The sequence below is a fragment of the Pogonomyrmex barbatus genome, unplaced genomic scaffold, assembly GCF_055798465.1.
Source record: "Pogonomyrmex barbatus isolate J1 unplaced genomic scaffold, ASM5579846v1 scaffold17, whole genome shotgun sequence".
Lineage (NCBI taxonomy): Eukaryota > Metazoa > Arthropoda > Insecta > Hymenoptera > Formicidae > Pogonomyrmex > Pogonomyrmex barbatus.
In genome coordinates, this window is record NW_028297113.1 from 4,627,784 (window position 1) to 4,642,634 (window position 14,851).

General features: G+C 34.3%; 1 protein-coding gene and 1 long non-coding RNA gene across 9 annotated transcripts in view; one reads left to right on the forward strand and one right to left on the reverse strand.

The window, feature by feature from the left end:
* Positions 1–5,482, reverse strand: part of Fas3 (fasciclin 3) — a 295,828-nt gene extending 290,346 nt beyond the window's left edge. For 7 of the 8 annotated variants that reach the window (XM_011639743.3, XM_089074636.1, XM_011639744.3 and 4 more), the window contains exon 1: positions 5,037–5,482. In XM_011639743.3, the coding sequence (XP_011638045.1) occupies positions 5,037–5,130 (94 nt within the window). In that variant the 5' untranslated portion in view covers positions 5,131–5,482. The remainder of the gene's footprint in view (positions 1–5,036) is intronic. The other variant, XM_011639747.3, reaches the window with a different exon arrangement.
* A 1,562-nt stretch (positions 5,483–7,044) lies between these two features.
* Positions 7,045–14,232, forward strand: LOC148937086 (uncharacterized). Its single transcript, XR_016138724.1, has 3 exons — positions 7,045–8,056; positions 9,533–9,676; positions 10,965–14,232. It is a non-coding gene; the product is annotated as an uncharacterized LOC148937086 (long non-coding RNA).
* Positions 14,233–14,851: the final 619 nt, after the last annotated feature.

Here is a 14,851-nt window from a genome sequence, read left to right on the forward strand (position 1 = left end):
GTCAAAGCAACAACTGACATTCATCGATCGTGTGACTCACTCCGTCTTCGGAATTAGGTTACGACATGCATGACTGTATCATAATAATTCGTCGTTGAGTATATGACGTCATTTGCAACAAGTGCACTTATGAAATTATATCTCCTCTCGTGCAACGAATCCGTTGTACGTGCGAAATAAGTCTCGCCCGTCGGGTTATCCCAGAAATGCGAATTGCACCAAGGAATTTACTCGGAATGCACCTTGCGTTCTATTGCAAGTACCGTGACGTCCCACGCCTAGCATTCGCAATTGCGTCAGATTTACATCGACCTTTCCTTACAGCGCTCAAGGTGAGTGCGAGTTCAATCGGAGTGGCATTAGGCGGGAGGCAAGTTTTGTGCAAATGCGACCTTAAACTTTCCCCAAAGCGTATTCCAGATCACTTTATGATGCCGCGCACGCGATGTTGATATACACGTGATATTTTTACTACATCACATTTCTACCGAAATATATACATCGCAAGTATATCGATCGCTGACACGCTTACTCGAGGACGAACAACCAGGGATAATGTACCAAATATATGCCATACGTTTCGATACGATAACACACTTTTCTAAAAAAAATATTTATATTTCAAAAATTTCGAGTTAATACGATTTTAATCCCTGAAATTGACAAAAATAAAACTTCGCAAAGCGGATTAATTTATCGCGAATTACCGTAACGCAGCATTAATGTAATGCGTATGCAAAGCTTATAATATTTAAGAGTGCACTAAGAATGACAAATTCCTTACATTAAAAATAAATCCCTGTAATCCGCATAAGATCTTTATTCCGATATAAGAACCATCCGGTTCTTCGCTCGATCACATCGAGCAACAGCAAATAGAACGCTGGTATCGGTCGTTGGTCGCGCAACTAAATCGATGCCTCGTATTGGATTTTGCCTCAAACTTGTACTTGTTTCGTGTCGCCTTATATAGCACTACGAACAAGAAATATAAGTAGGTAAAATGGGAAATAGGCAACTTAAAAGACTTCGAGGCAGTATCGTTTAGTATGATGATCAAATTCAGACTACGTAGAATAGCGAATATTGCTAAAATCATACCAAACCCATGAAATATAAAACAAAATATTTTCGTCCATTATTATTAATCAAATTTGAAATTAGTGAAATACGATCAAAATTTCGATTTCGACTAGTTACGGTTAGTTTCGGTCAAAAATTGAGGTTTCTATTAGCACAAACAAAACATTATAATGTTTATTAAAAAAGAAATATATAGTATATTTTTGTGCGCGTGTCTATACATATTTCTTTTCATAATTTCCATGAAAGTTTAGGTTTTCGGTTTCGGTTTTGGCCGGAATTAAAAAGGACGGACTCATTTCGGACTCTAGAAATTAGTTTTAATCTGTCAAAACGTCTCGATTAATTTAATCTCAATTATAAGCTTCGAGCTTCAAATATTTATATTTAATCTACCTTTTCATTTTTCAAAAAATCTTTAAAATAATTATTTGAGAAATGTTAATATGCTAAGGAAATAATAATCAAGCCAAGCGAAATCATCGAATTACTCTACTTTGATAAAAAAGTAACAAGAAAATAATTGTTCAGTTAAGAGTTAATGTCGTATCGTGAGAAATAATATAACGAGTTCCAACGTGCTCGCTTTTAAATAAGACTGCTACGATAATTGCAAAATAATCAACGTTCCGGTCTAAAGCCTTAATAGGTTGCGACAAGTTACTCACGGGTAACGAGAAATTTTCTTCAATTATATCGTGGTATTAATTGTTCATCCTGCCGACGTTCCTGACGAACGATCGGCTGTCACTTCGTTAATATTTCACGTCAATTAATCGAAAATAATTTAACATTAAAATATTTAAATAGCAGAAACGGCTAAAATCACGTACATCACGATATGAAGCTGACAAAAATTAATGATGTGGAATTCTTTAATAAATATAAAATTGTGTATCTATTTAACAAAAATTTGATAGAAAACTATTATTTATCACAATTTTTTTCAATTTTTCATATCAAAAACGTAACAATTGCTTAAATCAAACGAAATCTATTAAAATCCATCTCTCCAATTTAAATTAAATGTAAGATTTTATTATTCTTATTATTCTTTATTATTCTTCGTTATTCTTTTAAAATTTTATATTATTAAAAGATATTAATTCTCTATATTTGAACATTAATGCTTGAATTATTAATGCTTAATTTTCCTGAATGAAAATAATTGTGTTAATTAATAAGAAAGAAATTATTACAGTTAGATAAATATAATTTTGCAAAACAAAATATTTAGCAAATAATAGAATTCATTATTGAGAAGAAAGAAAATCAAACAGTCATAATTGCTTCAAATTTAGCCAATTATTATATAAATGTTCAGTATAAATAAATCAAAATATAAAAGTATATCAACTTTATTTTAGCGTGTGATGATTTCACACGAAATATATTTTAAAAATCAGGAATTTAAAAATTGCGAAAGATAAAATGCGGAATTATCAGAAGCGCGCGAATAAACTTCACAGGTATCCACAAATCATAATTAAATAAAAACAAACATTTATGTTTCCGTGCCAATATTATTCTTACGGATACAACAAGCAAATCAATCAATACATTCGTTTTCATCACAACCAAATTTTTTCATATCGCAGATTTGATCAGTGTAGAATGTTAGATTTGCGAGTTAAAATAAATCCTATTTTGACAAATATATTTCTATATTTCTGATAATCTTGTTTTATCTTAATCTTTTCATTGTTTTAAAAAAACTTCAGTATTTTCTCTAATTTTTTGTTCGAACTAAAAGTTATATAAAAAGTATATTTTCTATATATTTTCTATATATTTTCTAAATCAAATTGCAAACAAAACATTAATAATGATATAATTATCCAAGTATCAATGTTCATTATTCAACATGCGTTTCACTCAGAATACATATCATTATTCTGATATTAGAGAGCGAATAATCAGCATTTCAAATTTCTCGGAAACAAAAGGGTCTTAGCAATAATACCTATCTTTCACTTGCGAGCTCAAAATACAATAATTTCCCTATTCGTTTCGACTTTCGAGGAAAATATAATACGACTCAGAAATGTGTAATCTTATGATAACCTATCAGTTATTAAAGTTACTTAATATGGTGATGGAAAAGTCGACCCTTTCGGAGCAAGTTTCATAACAAAGTTTCCGCGGAAAATCGATTCTACAGACGACAACCGAGAAAAATTATGTTTACAAACGAAATAGAGTAACTTCTTGATTTAATTCTGCTAAATTTTAAAATCGTGTTGCCTCAGCATGTTAGAGATATTGCAATAGACTTAACCTATATATCGTATTGAATCGATATCGACATGAAAATCTATTTTAATTTCCTTACATCGAGTACTTTCCAATAACTTTCATTCATATAAAATGGTAGTGTTTCAATTATTAATATTTTTCGTCATTGCTATACTCATAACGCATTAATCCGAATATGAATGTAGTGTGAAATGTACACGTCCATATAATTCTTAAGCCACACAGACGCACACACATACGATCCCTACTATGCTTCGTTATCTGGTTCAATGATCGATTAGCTGTAATCTATTGCGATGTCAAGGAACCGTTTTGTTTCGAAAGCGGACAAATACGCGTACGATATCTCCTATCGCGTTCACAAAAAACTGTCGCGTTATATTTACATTAAAATATTAATTCGCCTTTGAATTGTATTTACTATCGTATGTTAATCACTTCTTAAATTTCGTATTATACGAGCTGTATTTCCCAACTCTTCAACAGTTATTCCGTATTTTATTGTATTCCATATTTTTTACGCTATTAAAATCTCTCCCAGTATTTGCACATTATTATTATATTTACCATAGTAGTAGTTATATTTACCATACACATATTTCAATCGAATTTTGTGCACGTTACATTTATATCGCGCGATAAATCCCGCCGAATCTTACACGCGATATGGCGATAATATATTTATGTCGCCTATATCGAATTTCATATTCATTATAATCACGTCGCGAATTTGGCGAATTTCGCTCGTTATATTTTACGCCGTGACTACACATTTTCTCTTCCCCGCGGAGAATTTTGTATATTTAATATCAATATCGCGCTATTAATCGACCGTCGCGCGCAGGGACGTATTGCACTCACGTGGCGATTCATTAATTATCCGCGGAATATTTTGTCGGTGTCACGTTTATATCACGCGCCATTAGCCTCGCCCGAAGCGAGATACGCGCATTCAGGGATAGACGTCTAAATCTTGTCCCCATCGGGGCCGAGAGTTCCGGCGACGAGAGTCGGCAACGACGGGCGTCGACAGCACATTTCCCGCCAGCGTTTATATTCGTTTCGTACATCGACGGGCGTCGTTACGCAGTGTGGAGAATTACTGCGTCGCGCACATCCGTCGAGAACTTTCCCTGACTTCAAAGCGCCCGGAGTTTTCCCTCGAGTTTCCCTTGCTCGCGAATCTTCGCGCGTGCGACGCCGAGAGAGGAAAAGTTAGCGAGCCGTCCGACATTTGCCTAAACGCATTTGCGTTCCGCAAGATAGAAGTCACAAAGAGATGGGAAAGCTGCGTCTTCCGGTCTTTTTCCTCTCTCTGTCTCTCTCTCTCTCTCTCTCTCCCTCTCTCTATTTCTCCTCTTCCTAAATGCGTTGCGGCGAATACCGACGATTGACCGCGGCGCGATATAAATCGCGATGTGTCGAGGTTATTTCATTGGCATCACACATTCGAAATCACGAATTCTCAAACGTACGTCGGAAAAAATGCGGCTATACGACGGATATAGAAACCACGGTAAAATCTCATTATAACGAATTATTTAGAACCGAGTCGATCGCGGCGTTCGCGATACATCGATACGCGTCCGATGCCCGTCATGGTGAACGCCGTCCGCTCTGTCGGGCACGTTAAAAATCAGTGACATTCGTCATAACAGGATTTCACCGTGTGATTATGTAACTAATGCCACGCGCACCTTCAACAATCGATGAACACAGCACGGCGAAGACACAGGCCCAGGCAGTGATCGTCGTCATCCTGATGCGGCCGCTGGCAGCTCCCGTGCACATCACAGAAAAAAGAAACACTTTGTCGCAAAACCAAATTTCCCAGAACGTGAACTGTAGGTAGTTTTCGCAACCGCGAGGTGGAACACAAAACTCAAGAGAACTCAGAAATCGGCGCGGGGCTCAGCGCGATTCTGATTCAACGCGGGCGCGAGCCGACGTCGCGGTGACTCGCGCGATACTCGATCGAACGTCGATCCGAGTCTTCGTCGTCGTTATCGTCGTCGTCGTTGTCGTCGTCGTCCTTGTCGGCGGAATGTCGACTTGTAATACGAGACAGAAGCGTGACCGTGAAAGAGCGACCGGTGAGCTCGACGCGCAAAGACCGTCTGCCGCGCGCTTTGCTTTCGGAGCGCTTCGTGAGACATCGGCGGCCAGCCGATTTCGCCCGAACGCGCCGCGATCCCGCTTGCCCCTTCCACCGTCGCGCCAACCTGCCGTTACACCGTGCGCGTAGATACCTACTTTCGTTCACGATCTTACGTTACGCGCGCGATGAAAAAACATACACAACACAAAGTCGCGCGACGCACCACTGTGCCCGCGTGTTTATTTCGGGGAGGAACGTTCGCGCGAGCGGTCGGTTATTATCCTCGAGTCACAACCAACTTAACTCGCACGAGACGCGTGTCACCTTCGCGCGCGAACGTTGTTATTCTTTCCGTTGATCTTTCCACTCTCATTCGCCAGCTAGAGTTCACGGTTGGTATTGCGTACAAAAGATTCATACGACGCGACAGCAAATTCATGCAATTCGCCGTGTCATAAAATTATCGCGGTGATTCCGAGACTCGAGAAACGAACGTATCGTCGAGTACTTTACTTGCTCCAATCTCGTCACTTCTAATATTCAGACAGAATATTCATCCGGAATTCTCTGGAAATGACGTATCTTGAAACATCCACATTGATGTTCCAACTAACGATATATATAATTTCTATACGAGGCGATTACGAGATATTTATCGCGATTACTCGCGTTAATTAATATAATAACTCTTTAGCGAACGTCCGTTGTTCGATTTAGCACTGTCGACCATTGTTTTCGCGCGGATTTTAGTCTAAACGTGAAAAATATGGAGAAAAATACGAGGCAAACGCGATGCTACTTTGATTTAACGTTAAGCACTGTGAACTTAGCGCAAAGTGGCTGCGTCAGTTGAAAGGAAGATAGTGTCACGTGATAGTCCAGATTTTCAAAGTGCAGAGAAAGACAAAGGGAAGATACAAACTACATACATATGTCTGCATGCATGTGCATCTTTAATCCTTGCTGTTTTGTGTTGGTTGGTCTGCTGACTATCTCTCGCGCAAGCCAAAATAAAAGACAGCAATGCAAAACAATGAATTTGAAGAAATCCGATATTTGAGTCTCGATGCATAACACAATTTTTACCGCAAAGTGATTACGAATATATAATAAAAATTAATTTCGAAATATTCATCGAAATGATTACGAATAAGTAATGAAGGATATTATTTTCAATCGCATTGTTTTAATTTAGATTATATACTACAAAATAAAAATATTGGAAATATAATTATTTAAAACTTCAAAATCATAATATTAATTAGAATTTCTTAAGTAAAAATTTGGATATTGTCTGCAAATTGTCTGCAATTGATGATATTGTTTTCAAATTCATTGTAGTGCGCTTTTTAAAAATGTTTAAGTTAGTTTGGTTTATTAATAAATTAATATAATTTATAATAAAAGAATTTATTCATTAAATTAATATAATTTAAAAAATCATTTTTTCAAATCTCTTTAAAAAATCATTTTAATAATTATTATACATAAGTATATATTAAATTCATTTTAATCTGGACATAGCGGACGGTTACTTGAGGAATTAGATTTTCGTAGCTTTAAAGAAGATTTCGTATTACATATGTGGATGTATGTGTGTAATCCGGTTGTATTTCGTGTTATTTAATGAATACTACCGATCGTATTCCACGTGGACAAAAGCGCGATACATTCAACAAGCGATTCGATCGTCGAATATATAACAAAAGGTGTTAATTGCAATCGCAAATGTCGAATAACATTCTTCGACATCCATTTCTCTTTCAATTCATCGTTTTCAATGAGTCCAGGTTTTATTGCCATTAATGGAAGAAGTACGAAGTTAAAATATAAAATATAAAACGATCTATTATTCCGAACCGGCGCGAAGCACCGCGAATTTAGCACAAAGTGATCATGCGAATCGAAATGAAGATGGTCACGCTATGGTCTAATTTTAGATTTCTATAATATGAGAAAAGAATCCGAATCATCGAATTATACGTGCGTAAAAAGATTCTGAACTTGCACGTGCGTGCATGCAATTTTTTAACATATATTACTATATTTTCAGAAAAATATTTTCACTGACACTTTTATCCTTTATTAACTTAACATCATTTTTTTTCATTTAATATCAGAAATAGTCTGATTATTTTAAACAGTTGCAATAGATAACAGTTGCTAGCTGCTTTCCATTAATAATTTATTTATCTTTCTTTTTAAATCATGAGATTATCGTAACAATAGACAGTAGAATGGTAAATGTTCCATTGAACCGCACTAAAGTTGCATTATTGGTGCACTAGTGCAATTTTCAAAACCTAGCACAGTGTTAAGGTTGTATTAGTTGTTCGGTAGAAAATGCTAGATTCATGATTGCTCGGATGGCAACCTCTCGTCCAAGCATAGAAGCGCATTCAGTAAATACAGCTACATCTCATACTTATTTGTGTCCATTGTGCGTATATTTGATCTTTATTTCGAATTTTCATTTTCAGAATAATATTTAATGTTCCTATTGTTCCATTGTGCGCAAGATCTTCGCAATTTAATCGTCGGCCACGACAAACGCGCCCGCGCGACGTTATCTACGTCTGCGCGCTTATCAGCAGCCTCTTGAATTCCAGGGCACTCCAGGTAGGCTCTAACAAGTTATGCATATGTTGCGTACGCGCGTCCACCCATATGACGCACAAGATATCTGTAGCTCGGTTAACGTCGTGTCGTAAGGCTTAAAGATAATCACGATGATATATGAAATAGTCCGATGCAATTATTGTTGCGAAACCGCATATAAGATGAAACAATGCGATCCATTCCGCTATAAAGATTAACTGTCAAATCTCTATGAAAAACAGAGAGAGAGAGAGAGAGAGAGAGAGAGAGAGAGAGAGAGAGAGAGAGAGAGATGACACAAAAATCTGAATAAATTTTTCTTTCCTGCGATTTATTATGTGCGATTTATCGAACGATTTTATTTATTATATTTTAAGAGAACGATGGTTATTTTTGTCTTTTGCAATAGTATATCATGAAATAAAGAATTTTCAATTTATTAGCTCTCTATTTATAATCAAATTTATTAGCTCTCCACGTATGTAATAATATTTAATAGTAATCCATCGTGTGTCCATTTTAGTTAAAGAAAATTGAAAATAATTGAATGAAGATTTTATAAATTAAGATTTATTCTATGGTTTATTGATTTATTATATATATTTTGTAAATAAAGACATGGCGGAGACGTTATTTTACCTTTTGTTAACTTGCAAATTATTGATAATATCACGAAGTAGAAAGAATTAAATTTATTAATTCTTTATCGACGTAATAACTATATAGAAACACATCACATTTATTTGTGAATGAGTAAAAATTTAAAGCGATTGAATTAAAATCAGATAAAGATTTGGTTTTTGTTTGTATTCTATGCATGTCGTCAATAAAGGAAGGATCGCCCGATTAAATATTTTATAAGAAAGAGGACGCCTCGCTCTCTCGAGGGACCTTAATTGTTGAATTTATCTTTAACTTGTTGAAATTTCGTAAAACTATGTAAACGCAGCAAAAAGCGTCGAAGTAGTCGCATTACTTTAAAGTACTTTGAAAGTTAACTCATAATCTAAACGGAGTCTGTGTATAAAGCCAACATTATGCGCAAACGACCGCGCCGTTTGAGTGCTCGGAAATACACATAAAGAGACTATCTTTATTCCCTGGCCAATCTAGGACTCGGGGAGGCGGGGGGGAGGGGGGAGGGAGGCGGCGAAGAAATTCGAGATATATACCGCGATAAGGGTAATCGAAATGAGATAGTTACCGATCGTGATCTCGCTATCGAACCGACGTGCGAGTTACGTGAACGGCGAGCGAACCCGAGTTGGCCGCCATTGTTCCTCGCGGCCGTTATCGCGTCGCGTAAAACCGGGGAAAGGAGGCCAAAGATACGTCAAGACACGGCCGTACGGCGGCGACGAGAAGGATAACAGACGATAACAGACGCGCGTACTCTCGCCGGCACGCGCGGTTCCGCGCGATTGTGTTGCGCGCGCTTGGAAACGCTCAACACAATGAACCTGGGATCGATGTTTGTGTTGCGCGATATTGTTGCAGGTTTGCCAAACGAAAACGGCACTACGGTGGTGCACGTGACCGATACGAGCCGAGCGGGATTCGGCGTTTCGCCGATAGCTGCCACAGCCGACACCGCGCGCAACGGAGAAACCCCGGGGTAGGTTTACCCTCGGCGCGTAACAGGTAAGAGGAATGTTGATCACGATCTCCCGATGTCGGTCGCCGCGAAACTACCGTCTCTACCACCCCCGCGTGTGTCATTTGCATGTGAATGCGCTCACGGGGCGGACGCACGTGCGTCGTTTGTGCACATCCACCGAAATTGCGTCGGCTTAGGCTGTCCATACTTCGATTTACGATTACTGGAATACATTGGAGAGAACACTGTTTTCGTAACGGGGAAAAGGATATTTAATTGCGATTATGTAATTTGTACGTCTTAATTTAAATAATTTAAATTAGTTTGTGATTGATATTACTTATTTTCCACATCTTATACGTCTATATGAAATCATGATAATTGATTTTCTTGCTAATTAATAATGACGTTATTTTTAATACATGTATAATAATAGATATAAAATATATATATTGTGATAAAATTATAATGTAGAAAGAAAGGAAGAAATTTCGCAAAAATATTTTTCTACTCTCAAGCAATTTTTTTAAAAGAAACAAATTGTGATAAAGTGAAGCATTCTAGAAACACAGAATATGGAATCTCCGAGACGATTCCACAAGAGGCGCGATTTCATATCCTTTTCCGCGATTCGGCATCAATATTGTTAAGCGTTTTGTCGAGAATGTTTTAATGAATGTCGGCAAACCAGTATTGCAAAACCAGTATTGCAGACTTTTCTGAAACATATCACAGTAATAATATTTTTTTGTGTGCGGGCTAGAATAACAGTGAAAAAACTAGACTCTACGCAAAAAATTCCTTTATTTTTATTAAAAACATATAAATATAGCAACCAATAAAAACAAAAAATAAAATAAATATTTGAGAAAAAATATTTTTTATATTTTATATAATGGATTACAACGAAATTGAATACACAGACGTTAATAACAATATTCAACATAGAAATTCTAAAATTTCAGTAACATGAGACAATAAATAAAATAAATGTGTCTAAATTTTTACAAGTAAAGTTAGAGTCTAAAGGGAGAAAAAAATTTGAAGTATATTATAAAAAAATTCGAGAATACATTAATATTAAGATTTAAATGATTCAATTCAATTTTGAATAAATCTTGAAAAATTCAGGCACTTTTTTGAAAATTTTTATTTTTTGTAAAAAAGATTGATAACTTTTACTATTCAAAAATTTACGTTTTCATGAAACAAGGAATTTTTTTTTTTTTTTTTTTCAAAAAAAGTTGTAATAAAAAGTTATGATAAAAAGTATATACTCGAAAACTATATTCGAAAAGAAGGATATTTAATAATTTTAAATCTGCATTTAAGGCTAGAGCTATTGCCGGGCAAAATTGCTTTTGTCATTTATGCCGTGAGGTGGAATCTCTACGAGCCCCCCCCCCCCTCCCCGCCATCGTTAAAGCAGTTGCTCGCGGTCGAAGATCTTCTAGGGGGTACGTGACCAAACGGTCTCGCTGCCGTTTCTCGATCGTGGAGGTATGCTGCCTATGGAATCGACTAATCGAGTTGACGATAGTTATGGACGTGCACGCGTACGTGTAATCGTATTAGCGGTCGAGACAGCCAAATTTGTCGTCGGTGGCTACTGGTTGGCCCTCGTAAGTTCGCTACGATCATTTCTCTAAGTCATCTATTTGCGTTGACTATTCGCTCCCGTGCATATTTCATATCTGTAAGATAGACCAATTTAATCCACAAAAAATAATATGTGACATTTGAATCATATTCATTATTTTTCAGATATCTCTAACTCAAAACTTCGCGAAATACGAAGTTTCTTTTTTTCTCGTACTTTGCATTTTTTACGATAAATTATTACCGTTTGAAATTGACGAAACTCTCGATGATATAAGAGCAATGTTATAATGCCGCAGATATACGATAACAAGTTTCAGCTCTGACACTGGTGAATAATGATCCTTTAACTAACGGCTACTCGAATTACACGCTTGTATGAATGTGCTTTATCTCTAAATACCGTAGCATTTGTTGATGCAGTATATCAAGAAGTTCCGTCACTGTTTAGCTTTTGCTTACTCATTGACGGTTACTCTGCTAGTTTACGTCGAAAGCATTTATATCTTTATCAAAGCATTTATATCTCTTTACATATGTACAAAAATGATCAAGTTTTATACATATAAATAGAGTTTATGTATTTCTATATCAAGAAATATTAGAACATTCTATTAGCATAATAAATTTATTTTTTAATTAATAGCCATGCAATGATACTTTATTTTACATGACAAACATTGTTGCTAACAAGTTAGAATTTTATCGTTGAGGATCAATAGGGATCATATCACGATATTATATCAAGTATCGAAAACAATCTGATGTGACGAGCTTCAACGATAGCTGACGTTAGCAAATGTTTATCCCCTAACTGACGGCAAACCGAGTTACAGGTTTGTATTAAAGTACAGTCCAGTATTACATAACATATATAAACAATATATAAACAAATTATTATTTTATTAGTTATATTATAATGGATTCTTATTTCCCTAAAAATACAAAACGTATATGAAAAACTATACGTTTTAAAATTAAAAAATCAATTAAATGTGTAACGCAAATATATTTCTATTATTCTCTCTTTTTCTCTCTCTTATAATTTTCTAATTTGCAAATATTGAGTAGTTAAATCATATATTTCTGTATATTTGTTAAAAGAAAATTTGTTTACACAAATGATGATCTATCAATTTGCACGGATCTTGATGATCCAACTGAAATTCTTCAATTTTTATGTATGTGTTAAAGAAAAAAATTTATACTTGCAAACTTCTGAAACATTTTATTATGAAGCTTCTGCTGTGGCTTACACGATATCATATCAATGAAATGTAACGAAGACCTTTAAATTATGACTTGTTTGTGAAAAACCTTTCAATTTACGCAATTTAAACGTCGTATCCTCAACGCTGTATGGGTTATCACCGTAATCAAACGAACGCAATCCAATCAATGTAGATTCATCGTCGCAGACATACTTATTCATTACTTTGATCGCAATGCTCTTTCACATCAAAGTAACTATCAGTTTATATATCTGATATATCATGTATATAAATAGCCAAAGAAAAATTTACATAGATTATTTTACTTTTACATTGATATTAACTGTTTTTGTAATAATTATTTAATGTTAATATTTTGTTTTAATTAATTATATAATTTCAATATTTACAATATAAATACGAGTAAATACGACAGATTTTAAAATATATTGTGATTATTTTATTGTTATTATATCATCGATATAATTCACTTTAGGCATTGTAAGTGACTTTTAATTTTCAATTTTCCTCTCAGTTAACTTAATTCTAAATTTCTCGATTATAATATTTTTCTTATGATTCTTTAACTTTATATTTTTAGCAAAACACTAAACGTACGAATTGCGTTATATCATCACGAGTAGAGCTACACCTTGAATCCTTAATATACCTCGAAACAATTTAAAGTCTCATAATTGACAGGAACATGTGCGTCGCGTAACTGTATTAGCATTCATTATTGCGCGCGACGAAACTTTGTGCAAAAATGGATTTGGCTAGTCGGCTTCGTTAACGCTAATGGACTCCTTGTTATCTCTTTAACGCAGTAGGTGCTCTCGGTATCGCAATTAGCATCATCCTATCAACTTATTTATCTTGCTATTTCGGATTTGGGACCGAACCTGATTGCCTGTTTATACTTGCTTGCCCTAGATGGGGTCGTATTGTCTGAGGGTTGTTAAACGGATTTCGCTATCGGCAAAAGTATGCAAACGAGTTCTCGAGATAAAATTGTGCGATAATTCGCTTTCTTCATGGGAGAGGACAGAAATTCCGCAATAACATCACGATCAAGACGGGTATTAAATAACGGTAAAGAAAGAGCATATTATTGCAAGAAAACGCGAACTTTAAAGTTCATTACACTCATCTCCGTAGTTTCGATAATGTTTAAATAATGATAAGAGCAGATGGACGGAGATCAGACTCGCCGTGAATGTAACTTTCTGTAATATCTTCTTCTATCGTAATTTAATTTAAGAAAAATCAAATATTGCGATTTTGTAATGTATTTTTATTAAAGCTAACATAATTGTTGGAAACGTTTGCATAGACATTGTAATTTTACTTTTCTTTTTCTCTGTTGCATTTATTGCATCTGCTAAGGACATTATCTTGTCAGTAGTAATAATAGGAAATGTTATCACTGCATGTAAATTATTTAATTCTTTTTTTCAATGAAACTTTAATAAATAAACGATAAAGTACTGTTTTTTAGAAAAGTTATTCAATTTAATAATTATATAATATAGTTATAATGTAAAATAAGATTTATTATTGTTTTAACCAAAAAATTATTTATTATTATAAATGTTTATAAATGTTTATTTATCATTATTTTTCTGTTTATGTTTTCAGAAAATTAAATTTGAACGCGATTTTAGTAAATTGAAAAAAATAAGAATATTATTACATATTTCTCATAAATTAATTTTAATATTTATAAAAATTATTTTTATTATTATATTTTATTACAATTCTATTTCTTATCACAAAAATTAAAAAAAAAAGATTCTCTTTTCGAAAATAAACTTTATTTTTGAAACAAATATTAAACTTTAGCAAATAATATAATAAATCTATTACTTACAGTTTTAACTAAAAATGGATTAAACAATAACTGTGTAATAATTAAAATTTACGGTTAATGATATATGAAATATATTGTATTAATCAAATTTCAATATATTTGTCAAATTAAGATTTAAATAATAATATTACCGTCACAGAAGAATTTATAAGACACGAAATTAATCATTATATTAAGCGATGCTAATTTGTCCATAAGACAAAACATAAAATATGCAACAGTAATTTATTCACCAAATTAATTAGAACGTAAAGAATATAATATTCAACATGAACTTAATTTATAACGATTCGAATACGATATTTCGACAGATCAAAATAATGTTTAACATGTGGCCTTGATATTTGTTGTTGATATTTGTTGTTGAACGCCGCGTTTGCTTACACGAAGTTACATTATTATCACTCGCAATGTAAAGCAGTTAGGTAGCAATTGCTGTTATCTTCTAAAAGATTCATATTCAGATATTTTATAGAGTATTTTATAAAAATAATTATTAGTTATTGAACTCGATTAATTATTAACGTTAGAGTATTGAA